This window comes from Heterocephalus glaber, unplaced genomic scaffold (assembly GCF_053883595.1).
Source record: "Heterocephalus glaber isolate CG9 unplaced genomic scaffold, H.glaber_assembly_v1.0 deba00000738, whole genome shotgun sequence".
NCBI lineage: Eukaryota > Metazoa > Chordata > Mammalia > Rodentia > Bathyergidae > Heterocephalus > Heterocephalus glaber.
The window spans coordinates 11,288,489-11,300,978 of NW_028258161.1; the positions used below are offsets into that span (position 1 = coordinate 11,288,489).

General features: G+C 52.5%; 1 protein-coding gene across 1 annotated transcript; it reads left to right on the forward strand.

Annotated features, from left to right (window-relative positions):
• Positions 1-3,993: 3,993 nt before the first annotated feature.
• Ucma (upper zone of growth plate and cartilage matrix associated) lies at positions 3,994-10,942 on the forward strand. Its single transcript, XM_004861827.2, has 5 exons — positions 3,994-4,135; positions 4,457-4,522; positions 4,602-4,697; positions 7,869-7,967; positions 10,497-10,942. The coding sequence occupies exons 1-5, from the start codon at positions 4,078-4,080 to the stop codon at positions 10,592-10,594; spliced, it is 417 nt and encodes a 138-aa protein (XP_004861884.2). The 5' UTR covers positions 3,994-4,077; the 3' UTR covers positions 10,595-10,942.
• The last annotated feature ends 1,548 nt before the right edge of the window (positions 10,943-12,490 follow it).

The window sequence follows — 12,490 nt, forward strand, 5'->3', positions numbered from 1 at the left end:
CCCAACCAAAAGGCTGGGCAGGTTTTCAAATGCAGGGTGAAGGCATCGCAGTCATATGGGTGTGCTAATTGGTCTTCACAACTTGGAATTTAGGCAGATATCAGGAGGTAGGGTGCTAACTCCTCAAATGCTCATGTTTCAGAACAATGGTTCTCGAGTCCTTTAGAAAGACATAGTGCTCGGCCCATGTACAAGGTCCTGGGTTTGATCCCCAGCACCTGCTTTCCAAAACAAGAAGGCTATTTTCCACATCATGAAACTGAAGAAGCTGGATATATTTCAAAGAGGTAGAGAAAGAAGTTACAACTGCAAGTTTTCTAAAGCAAATTCCCTAAGAAAAGGGAGCTTGGGACCCAGAGTCAGGAAGAAACCTACCTAAAGGTTAACCAAGCTGGGGAGAATGTTGAAGTTATGTTGGACCCATCTAAGGCAGTCCTTTATAAATGCACCCGAGGTTCATTCCCACCACTTGAGCAGGAGCTCAGTGATACACAAACCTGGAAACATACAAACCTGGAAATTTCAGGTCCCTGTGTGTGTACCTTCTCATTAATGGCCCACTGAAAGCAGCGCATAAATGTTTCCTTTTAATGCTCTCAAGCAAGAGTGCCTGCACTGATTAATTCAATGAGCTTTTGTGGAGCATCTGGTCAGGCCAGGGACCACATGAGGCACCACGAGGTAGAAACTTCCCTGCCAACAGGCCTCGTGGCACCAGAGGAAATAGGCAAATAAACTGACACTTTAGCTATAATGTGAGAGGGTCTCAAAATATTAAATGTAGAGTCACCATATAGTCCAGGTAACAACCCAAAAGCAGTGAAATCACACCGGAGCAAAAGCATGTGCCCAAATACGCACGCAAAGCAGCATTTTTCATAGTCATCAAAAGATGGAAACCTACCAAACGCTGCGTGGATGAACAAAACGTGGCCTGTTCTTATTATTCAATATTCTGCAACAATAAAAAGAAAGAAAAAAACTGATATGCGCTTCACCACGGATAAACCTCGAAAAAATTATGCCAAGTGAAAAAAGTCAGACACATGAAGGGTGATTCTGGTTCCAGGCGATGTCTAGGAGAAGTGAATCTACAAAGACAGACACAGACAAGCCTGAGGCCGGGCTTAGGAAGATGGGAATCATTCTTTGCTGGGGGTGAGGTTTCTTCGGAGGGTAATGAAAATGCTCAAAATCATGATGGCTGCACAATCTTGTAAATAAACTAGAAACTATTGAATCAGATAGATAGATGATAGACAGATAGATGATAGATGTGTGTGTGTGTGTGTGTGTGTGTGTGGTGTTAGGCATCAAACACAGGCCTCTGTACATGCTAGGCAAGTGTTCTACCAGTGAACTACACTCCCAGCCCCCAAACAAACAATTTAGATGGGTAAATTCCACCTCAAAGAAGTTGTTCCACACATACACACAAAACGTGTGAAAACAGCCTCTGGATTCTCCCCTATAGGAGTCAAGGGCAGGAAGCTGGAATCAGGAAGACATCCACAAGGAAGTGCAGGCTGAGATAAAACTTAAGGGACCAAGGTTTCCAAAGCCCTGTTAGAAAGGAAGCCACTGTCACAGGCCTGAGCAGAGGCCTCCCGAGGACCCACAGGAGTTGAGCAACTCCACAGAGCACATGGCAGGGCTAGAGGCCGGCCGAGCCAGGTCACTGGGACAGGTTTGGCCTCCATCCCTGTGAGGCAGTTCAGGATAACAGTAGAAGCACAGGCTGGGGCCAGGTTACCTGGGTCCAGTTCTAGCTCTGCACTTACTCAGCTGCATGGCCGTGGGCGGATCCCTTTACCTCTCTGTGCTGTCATCCCTGCCCATATCATGTAGATCAATGTGCGGATGAGAATTAAGGCGTCCAGAGTCTTTGGAATGGTGCCTGGCAGGCACTGAGCAATGCATGTGTGTTTGCTAACACCACACAGTAGTGAACCACTGGACCATGTTAAGCAGGCAGGAGACATAGGGTTTTCAGGAAGACCAGCCTCCCCGTGATGTGGAGGGAGAGTGGGATCAGATGCGAAGCCGACTCGCTGTTGCAATTGCCCACAAGAGCAGTGTCCGAGGAGGGCAGGGGCAGCAGAAGAGGTGAGTTCAGAGAGGATTGAAAAGTTTTAAGAAATACAATCAATACAACATGATGCCTAGTGAGCTCCAGACAGCCAGGGGCAGGAGGTGTGTATGTTGGACAGCTCCCGAGTTCCTAGTGGGGTACCTGGGTGGCTGGAGGCTGAGATCAAGGAAGAGAAAGCTCAATGAACACGTCGTTGGACAAAGCGACTCTATGGTACTCTTCTTCCGACACTGAATTCAGTATTCTCTCATCCTTCCCCCACCACGAGAATTGTGCCTTGCCCTGAGGGGATGTGACTTGTTCTACTTGGGTGTCCACTATCACAAGCAGGCCACCTCCACAGCACACTCAGCTGTGGAGAGAAGGAGAGGAGGCTCTGAAGGAGCCGAGAGGCTGTGGAAAGCAGCCATGGCCGGACCATGTCTTGGATCAGCTCTGTGTGGCCAGTGGAAGTCTCACGCAGCCAGGTGTGTAAGAAATGCAAACCTAGTTTCCAGAACGGAGTTTAATTCCCATGTCAGGCTCCCACCCTTCTGCTCAGTGAATTCTGGATCTCCTGCTTTCTCCCAGCTGGGGTCTGAGAGAACAGCATGAGGTCTGTGGTTCTTCTCTAGGGCCTTTGCACGTGGCCTATGGAAAGGAAGTGTTCCTGGGCGTGATGTGACTGGGGGAAGCTGGACGGGTTTATCTGGGGTCATTGGCCCAGTGACTAATTAGCAGGGGGCCTGGGGCATAGCAGGTGTGGACTACTATTGTGGTTCTCACAAATGGAACCCAAAAAGGTGTGAATGGACATAGCCTTATTGCAGGTGTTTCCCACACCCACTCCTTCACCAGGGGTCTCATCCAAGTGGCGCTGGCCTTGGCCCCTCCCTCTCGGGGACAGAGAGTTAACCTGATAGAGAGTTAACCAGATCCTTGCTGCTGTGGTTCCTCTTGCCACTGACATTTATTTCCTGGCCAATAGTCAAGTCCGTGCAGGATGTTAACAGGCAGGTCCTAGGGGGAGGCAGCTTCGGGCAGGGTCACAGGGGTTGGGTTTGGATCGAGTGATGGTCCTTAGAAAAATTCTAAGCTGTGTGCAAAGGATGATTCTTCAGTGGGTAACAGCATTGAGGATGGTTCGTGGTAAATGACAGTGCCAGAACACATGGCCGAAGGGACTGTGTTCTGTGGGCAGACAGAGCCCCAGCTTCATTAGTGCCCCTATTTCTAGGAGCCTACTTCTCTCTGACAGACACGAGGGGATGGTGGGGCTCTGAGGAACTACGGTGAGCTGTGGGCCTTCTCAAATGCTTCGCCCTCCTTCCCCACTTCAGGGGAGCTCTTTCTCCCTGACTCTAAAGGACTCTAGGACCCCCGAGCATACGGGTCCGTGTCTGCTTGGCCGTACTCGTCAGCTGGGGCAGTGTGTCAGGGAGGGGTTCTCTGCTTATCATCAGAACGGCCCACAGGCCCGTGCGAGTGTCGCCAAGTGGACGTTCCATACATCAAGGTCCCTCCGTGCCTGATATTAAGGTCCCTCCGTGCCCGATGTGTGAAGGAAAGTGATCTCCACTGCCCGCTTGGGTCTCGGCCTCAGGGACCAGTGTCCTGACCTCCCTGGAGCAGAAGCAGGGAGCGCTTTGAAACACGCCCTTGGTCTCAGAATCCTGACTCAGGCTGGGCATTCTCCACAGCACCTCCTTGGGTGTGGATGCTGGAAGGGCCACTTCCAAACTGTCCCAACCGGGAGCCGGACAACAAGCTCTGCTTCTGTAGAGGTTTGCCAGGTGCCAGAAACACCTCCAGTGGAGCAGCCAATGGGAGCCGCAGCCAGGATTCCTCCCTCTCCCCCCAGTGGCATCCCGGCCTCCTGCTGCTTCTCTTCCCCTCCTCCCACCTGGCCTGCCTGACTCAGAAGTGAGGACCGGGCAGGTGGCATCGGAGGCTGCAGGACACCTCATCTGCCCCGAGGATCCCAGGGAGCCTCAGCCCCCACGAAGATGACTCGGAGACAGGTCCTCCTCCTGTCCTGCCTCTCAGCCCTGGTGCTCCTTTCCAGTGAGTACAGGAAGGTCTGGGGCAGACTGCGTTAGCCGCACGGGGACACTCAGCACACAGGTGGCACAGGGAGGAGGATGTACTCAGGAAGACGGTCACCTCGAGGTCTGTGTGCACGGGAACACAGAGAAAGGTAGCACCGAGGGAAACCCCACTAGCCTGGTGGGTGGCCGGGACATTGGCTCTGTGGCTGGCATGTGAGGGACAGAGGGTTCCACCCACGAGAGGCTTGGCAAGCCACAGCCTAGAAAGGGCTGCTGAGGCCCTGCTCTGTCAGCACCTCTGCTGCTACAGTCGCCTTCCCTGTGTCCTTGTCCCCAGTGCTGCGGGAGGGGAGCAGCGCGTCTGTGGGCAGCAGGCAGACGGCAGGAGAAGCAGCCCAGGAAGGTGAGTGCGGGGCACCCCCTCCAGGGTGCGGGGCTGCCCGCCCCCTGTGCTGGTTTTGATAGGTCCTTTCGGGTTCCAGGTGTGAGACAGAAGATTTTCATGCAGGAATCGGATGCCTCGAATTTCCTCAAGGGGCGTGGCAAGCGTTCCCCCAGATCACGCTATGAGGCCAACGGTAAGGATGTTGAGTGTCCTGTGCCCTGCAGCAGATAGCCAGGGGTCAAGCGAGGCCCTAGGGCATCAGGGTGACTGCAGCGCTGAGTTAGAAATATGCCTACTCCCTTGGTTGTGGCCCACGAGTTGGGCTGAATGCATTCTTAGGGCGTGGAAGAAAAAGGGACAGGGCACATCCAAAACACCTAGCTGTTATAAGATGCTTCCCTCTTCAGCAAGGGGAAAGTGTGGAAAGGGACACAGCTGTGCTGGTCTAGAGGGAACACAGACTTCCGTGCGTGTCTGGGCACCCTGGGGCGGTGCATCCTAGAACAGCAGTGTGGCATCCAGGGAAGGGGCGTGGGGGCAGCTGTGCGGCTGAGTAGCCCTGCCGCTTCCTCCCGGGACCCTACTTTCCTTATTTATAAGCCCCGGAGAGAGCCGTGTGCAGCCAGCAGTGTTGCCGAGGGCTTGCGTTTCCAGTGCACTCGGGCCAGCGTGTCTGCTGCACAGCTTCTCGGGCGGGGGCTCCCACAGCTGCAGGGACCTGCTGCCTGTGCAGGCATTCGAGTTTCCTACCCTGAACTCCATTATTCCACGCCTCTGGGCCCCAGCGGTCCTGGCAGAGTGTGTGGCTTGACTCCGCCTTTGTGCCTGGGGATGAATGAACTCTTTGTGTCCCAAGCACACTCAGCAAGGTGACTTGCTCGGTGAAAATAACAGGACTGGTTTCAAATGATGGGCAAGAACAGAGATAGAATGGCTGGAGGTGGAATTTTTTAAAACTGGTTAAGTTATAACCATATTAGAAAAATCTCCAGACCTCACACAACTTGGGCTTTAAAAGTCGATCAAGATCCAAAAACACTGAAAAGCTGTAATTGGGTCTTTGCGATTGTTTGTTTTGCTTTGTTTTTTGTTTGTTTGTTTGAGACAGAGTCTCACTGTAGCCCAGGCTGGCCTTGAACTCACACTCCTGCTTCTAAGGGAGCTTCTGGACTCCTAGGGGAAGCGAATGTGGCTGTAGGACAGGCAAAACCCTTCTCCTCTGAAGCTGACTCAGAACCTGAGGTGCACGAGGAAGCCGGAGATCCCACCCCGGCTGGGAGCTCAGAGTCTCAGGCACTCACCGGAGGCCCAAGCGATGGTTCAGTCCACTTGAATTCAGGGCTGGGAGATGACATCTCTAATCTCGGGGATAAAGGCTCAGGTTATTTGGGGGTTAAAAAGAAGAGAATGGCATGAATGCATGTTCTTGAGAAGGGACTGATGCAATAGGGCGATGCATCATATCAATATACCCTTTTCCCCTCCATAATTACACCTTTCTTATCCACTGCTACATCAAAGGTCAGATCCATGGTGCCTCTGCAAAGCCAACCTGGGAAGGCCACTTCTTTTCCTGGGCGAATAGGGGATGGAAAATAGCTCTTTGGGAATGGGTGTGGCTCAGAAAGCACGGCCTTCCTAAGCCCAAAGCCGTCCTCCCTGCAGCAGCTTTCTGGTGCTTAGAGGGACAGCGGAAGGGGCCGCCCGGCAGGAGTGGGCACCTGGGCCGGGCGCGGGAAGCTAGTGTGGCAGGCTCCAGCCTCAGCCCTGCCTGCCACGGTGTAGTCACTCTTCCTCCTCGAGCCTGAATCTCCTCCTGAGAGCTACGAGGGGTGCAGAGATAGACTGAACTGTGCACTGCTTCCGCCAGACTAAGCATTCCTACAGCTGTGGTTACGGTAAAGGCAGAAGTTGGGAAGAAACATGGGGGCTCACCTCAGAATCCCCCCTAAGACCGGTCCACAGATACCTTGATTCTTAATCTGCTAAGTAATATAAATGCGACACAAATAAGGAGTATTTATAGACAGTGGTAGCTCGGTTCATGAACTTAATTCTTTCTACGATTTTGGTCGCAAACTGAATTGGATAAGAACTGAATCAAATTCATTGTTTAGGCTCAATGTTGACCTTAAGGAGAAATTTGATTTGGCTCCTCCCTCTCTCCCTCCCAACTCCCTGTCTCCTTCACTCCCTCCCTTCCTTCCTTCCTTCCTTCCTTCCTTCCTTCCTTCCTTCCTTCCTTCCTTCCTTTCTGCTACTGGGTCTTGAGCCCAGGGGCATTCTACCACTGAGCTACATTCCAGCCCTTTTCATTTTCTTATTATGAGACAGGGTTTTGGTAAGTTCCCACACTGGCCTTGAATTTGTGACCCTCTTCCTGCCTCAGCCTGCTGAGTAGCTGAGATTACAGGCTCGGGTCACCACCGCCAGCCTCCCAGCCTTTTATTCCAGCAGCCACGATGTTAGGTGGAATTTTTCTCCTTCCCTGCCCCTGCCCGGCTCCCTCCTGCTGTGGTCTGTGCTGCAGATCAAACCCAAGGCCTCAAACATGATAAGCAAGTGCTTCACCCTGAGCCAGCCCCAGCCCCGACCTCTGAAACCTGTTTTTATATCCCATCTTCCTCTTAACTGGACAACAAGCCTCTTATGTGGAAAGAGTGTCTTTTGTACATACCTTTTAAATCCCAGTGCCATGCCTAAGTCCTTCCTGTGACAGGTACTCAAAAATGTTGAATGGGTTTAAGGTATTAATCCATGAGATTACCTTTAAGGAGGATTAGTCCTCTATGGGATTAATGTTTTGGATCTTGAGAGTTCAGGTTTCTAGTGGCCCATTCTACCTGGATCACACCACAAAGTTCACGGCCTAAGTGAAATCATTTTACCTCGTGGGGTCTCAGTCTTCTCATCTGTAGAGGATGTGGCTGAATGCCAGGGCCTTCAAGTTGTCCTCTTTTTCTTCTCTTTTTCCTTGGTACACAGCTGCGGTAGATGATGTTCACATTTGCTTGTGGAGTTGGTATGTGTGCATAACACATCTTAATTCCTGTTTTCCTCCCTCCATATCTCCATCCCCTTCCCATTTGGGAAAGATCTAGCTCCCCACTTCCTGTTGTCTTTATTTTGCCCTTTATTTATAATCTGGGTTTCGTATATAAGAGAAACCATGGAATATTTGGGCTTGGGTGTCTGATTTACTCCACTTAACACTATGGTCCAGCTTGGAAGTCCATGTCAGAGTAAACTCTGTCAGTAAAGTCCCCAGCCTCAGAGTCTCACCGGCCCGATCGGGTTCCGGGGAGAACACTGGTCTCCCCTCCCTGCCACTTCCCAGGCCAATGTCTGCCTCTTCCTTTCACAGCGGAAAACAGGCAGAAGCTGCGGGCCGACGAGCTGCGGAGAGAATATTATGAGGAGCAGAGGAACGAATTTGAGAATTTCGTGGAAGAACAAAAAGATGGTAAGAGCTCTCCAGCCAGCGCCTGGGGGACGTGGAGCTTTGTGGGGAAACCGCAGCTTGCCTCCCCTTCTGCCCTCTGATTTTCACTGGAGGAGGGAGACAAGGCGAGACCTACCTTCCGCTCATAGCCACGGGAGACTTGCAAAGAAGGGAGGGAGTTACAGAAACAACTGCACCTGAGAGGGGATGGAAGTGAGGGATCGTTCGCTACCTGTGTGGGTGTGAGACCCTCTCTTCCTCCTCTCCCTCTTTCACAGGGTCCCTGCGGAGGCCCGTGGTCTCTGCTTAAGCACCCTAACTCGTGGCTGGGCTCCAGATGGGCTGGGTGGGCTTCACCCTGCCTTCCTCACATCAGGGTAACGGCTCCGGGTACTTCTTCATCCTGGAAAACCAAGGCCTCCATTTACCTCTTCACACTAGCAGTGCCTTAACTGATTGGCAAAAGCCAACCAAGAGAACTGGACCCAGAAAGTACTGGTCCTCCTTCCCCTGCCTTGTACGCTGACCCACCGAATCCCCGAATCCCCACACCCTCGGTTCATCTTGGGCTCCCTGCAGGGTTTTGCATGACCTCCTGGTGCTCTTACTCCCCCAGCATTGGCGACCTCTTTGCTCAGCCCTGGCCTTTGGCCTCCCGTCAGCAGGGTGGAATGAGAGCACCCAAGACCAGGCACTGGCAGGCCTGGTCCCACCTCAGGGGTCCCGCATGTCCTCAGGGGTGCTGGTTGCACGGGGACCTCCCTGCAGGGCAGGTGTGGGTGGGGACAGGGCGGAGGAAGGCTGTGCTTTGAGCCAGGCTCCTACTGGGTGAGGTCTGCCCTTTGTGAGTCACCCACAGCAAACAGCCATCGGGTACCGAGTGGGGATCAGACCGGCAGACAGCAGGGGACGCACGTGTGCTTACTTCTCTTTGATCTTTCTCCAATTCACGGCTGGGATGCGCCTGAGCAAAGCTACCCTGTTCTTCCTGGTGCACATGAGCTCAGGTGCAGAGCCCCGCTTGGGTCACTCTTGATGGAGAAATCCAGCTCTCCTCCCGCCTCATTGGCTCGGCTGGCTGGGGGTACCGCTCTCCGGGAGATGGGAAGAAGCACCACACCAGGTCCCGAGGGCTGGAGCTGTGCCCGTTGGCCTGCAGGTGGCACCTGGCTGAGCCCTGCAAGCAGGTGCTGGACACTGGCCCTGGAAAATCAGCCTCTCTCGGAAACATAGTGGGAAGCACTCAGGCTGTCATAACCCAGAAGTGAATAATCCTATTTCAGATTTGTTTGCCTTGCTGGACAGCTTGGGGAGAGCTGTCTCATTTTTAAAAACAAGATGTGGCTTCCAACATTCCTACAGTGTGAGTTTTACTCATACTACTCACAATAGCTTTTTATTTTGTGCATGTTGAATGTTTCAGGTCCAAGTCTTTAGCATGGGGTGAAAAGTATTCACTGTTTCCTCTTTCAGGATGGGAGGGGTTAGGCACACACAGGTTGACAGGTCCTCTTAGAAGATACTGAGATCAGGGTCCTCACCCACACTGACCGAGAAGGCCCTGCAGAGCAGGGCTGAGGCCTGTGGGGACTGCTGTCACATCGGCATGGGAACAAGCACTTGCTCAGCCAGGCACTGCACCGCATCACCACCCCTACAACCCAACCCCGAGGAAGCCCTTGTCCTTCCCATTCTACAGCTGGAAAGACTTAGGTTTAGAAAGGACGCACGCCTCCCCGAGGTGGCATCCTAGTAGAGTGGCCCTGCAACTGGAACTCAGGCCTGTTTGCCAGGAAAGCTCCCATGCTTATAAATCATGGACAGAGGTCTCAGAAATCTTCTCCGAGCCAGGAACTGGCCCACGGGGGTAGACGGAGTGAGGATGAGAGACACAGTAGCCTCACAGGGCTCTCAGGGCTCCAGACAGAAAGGAGCCAAGAGGCCAGCAGGTCGGGCCCCCCCGAGGGTGAGGTATGAAACAGGCGGAACTCAGCTCGGAGGCCTTGGCCTGCCCTAGAGGGTCTGCTCTGCGGCCTGGGCCATGCTCAGAGCTCCCCTCTTCTGAGCCTTTCCCCAAGCGCCCCCAGCCTCCTGCAGTCAGGACCCAACCTTAGCCATCTTGCCTGGTGAAGGCCCCACATCTGAGAACGGTTAGTGGTAGTTGGATGCGTGACCTCTCCCTCGTTACTTGCTTCAAGAAAGGACTGCCAGTCAGCTCCTGTGGCCAAATCACACTCTCAAAGAGGAGTCGGTCCCCAGAGCTGTGGAAATGTCCAGAGGGACTGCCGAGGCTCCAGCCAGGGCTAGCTTGGAGCTCCGAGCTGCTTCTTTGGAAACAAACTGCTGGGTCATGTGGTCATTTTATGCTTAGCTTCTGGAGGAGTCTCACAAATGGTTCTCAAACATTGGAGGCCTGCAACATCTGCTCATGTCCTCTGGCACCTTCTGAGGCTCACTGGCAAGTGGGACTCTGCCCTCTCAGGGCTGGGTGGCTCCCCCAAGCCACCCAGAGTCCTTCTGTCCTCACAGTGACTTGTTTTTCCTCCCCAGAGCAGGAAGAGAGGAGCCGGGAGGCCGTGGAGCAGTGGCGACAGTGGCACTATGACGGGCTGTTCCCTTCCTATCTGTACAACCGTTACCACGTCTGACTCCTCCTGAGGCCACTGGAACAATGAGTATGAAGCAGCCCCAGCCACCCGGGGCCACCGCATCCCTTGGAGGGTCCCGGTGTGGAGTCGGCCACACTCCACAGTCTTGGTTAATCCACACCTTTCAGTCCCACGCCTTCCCAGGCCCTGGCTTCAGCTTCCATGTGTGTGGATCATTTCCTGAGTGAGCAGCTGCCCGTGGCTCCTCTCAGACCAAAGCCACAGTGCTGCCCCCTGCCTGGGCCCTGGATCCTGGAGTAGACGCCTGTCTGACAGGCAGGCCACAGAATCACCATAGGGAGCAGTGATTCCAATGTCTACTCAGTACAATAAAGATGCTGAACCAATCATGCGATTCCTCAGCTCTCCCATGTTGCCGTGTCAAAACCCCCACACCCCGAGTGACAGAGTTCATTCTGAGGGCTCGTGTGTTGGACAGCTTGTCCTTGAGGACTCCAGCTCACTCTATTCAGTGTGTTTCAGTGGTCAGTCAGTGAAGGAAAAAACTCACTAATGCAACTGTTGTGGTAGAGCATTCCAGAGGATAAGCGAACCTAGCACTTCCCTACTTGTGTCTCTGAAAAGCTCTTCCTTCCTTTTTCTTTCTTTCTTCTTTCTGACTCTTTCTTTTTCGTCAGTGCTGGGGATCAAACCCAGAGCCTCATGAATTCTAGGCAAGCAGGCACTCTACCACTGAGCTACACCTTGCCTTTTTATTTTTTCATTTTGAGGTAAGGTCCAGTTAAGTCGCCCAGACTGGGCTCCAACATGCCATCCTCCCATCTCAGCCTCCTGGTCATAGGCATGTGCCAGCCTCCTGGCTTCTGATGAGCTTTAGAGGTCAACCACGATTTTTTAATTGCACCATTCAGAAGCTGGGGTTCCAGCAAGGCAAGTTGTGCAAACAAGTCCACTTTTGTTATCTCACTTTTCTTCATAGTGTCTGTCTTGTTTCCTGAGGCTGCCGTAACAAAGTACCACAAACAAGATGGCTTGAAAATCCCAGCTACTCAGAGACTGAGGCAGGAGGACCACAAGTTTGAGGCCAGCCTGGGCAACTTAGTGAGGGCTGCCTTAGAACAAAAACTTGAAAGGATGGAGGCTGTAACAGGCATCCACAACAAACCCACAGCTTCCCTCATGCCCGGTCCCTGGCCAGCTCCTCCAGCCTGCTTCTGAGCTTGGACCTCCAGGACAAATAGGGCAACTCTGATTAGGGGTTGCTTTGAGGTAAAGCTACCTCGATTGTGGAAAAATACCACACCTGATAGGGGTAAGTAATTAGGTCAGGATGCCCTGTAATAAGTGCGTGCCTCTGTAAGTCATTTTTAAAAAGCTGATAAATCCTTTGAAAACACTGTAGTTAAGTGATTATACTTACCCCAAGCCACCCCATACATAAGAGTCAGGACCGTTATTTTCTCCCATGGGGTCAAAGCAGGGGTCATGTAGTTTTGGATTTTTTTGTACCGGGGATCAAACTTGGACCTTGCACTTTTGAGGCAGGCGCCAGAACCACTGAGCTAAATCCCCAGCCCGGGTCATGTAGTTTTAAGTTAGAATGTGCTAGCCCTGGAAGAAACTAGCATAGAATGAAAAGTTTGCAGGTTTCATCACTGCCTTTAATTTCCCACCAGATGAGACAAGGATTATTTGGGAGAAACTCATATTTCAATGTTTTGAAGCATAAATCTCGACAGAGAGAAGTTGCACAGATAGCACTGGGTCACCCTAGTGTCCAAGCCAAATCGGAGAAAGCCACTGTGTGAGTGGAAGGAACCGGGCTCTGACGTTGACAGAGGCTCTCAAAGATCCAGCTACTTCCTGTCTTCTCCTAAAGTGACAGGCAGGAAACCTCATCAGATTGGCGAGACACACCCACCACCTGAGAGTATT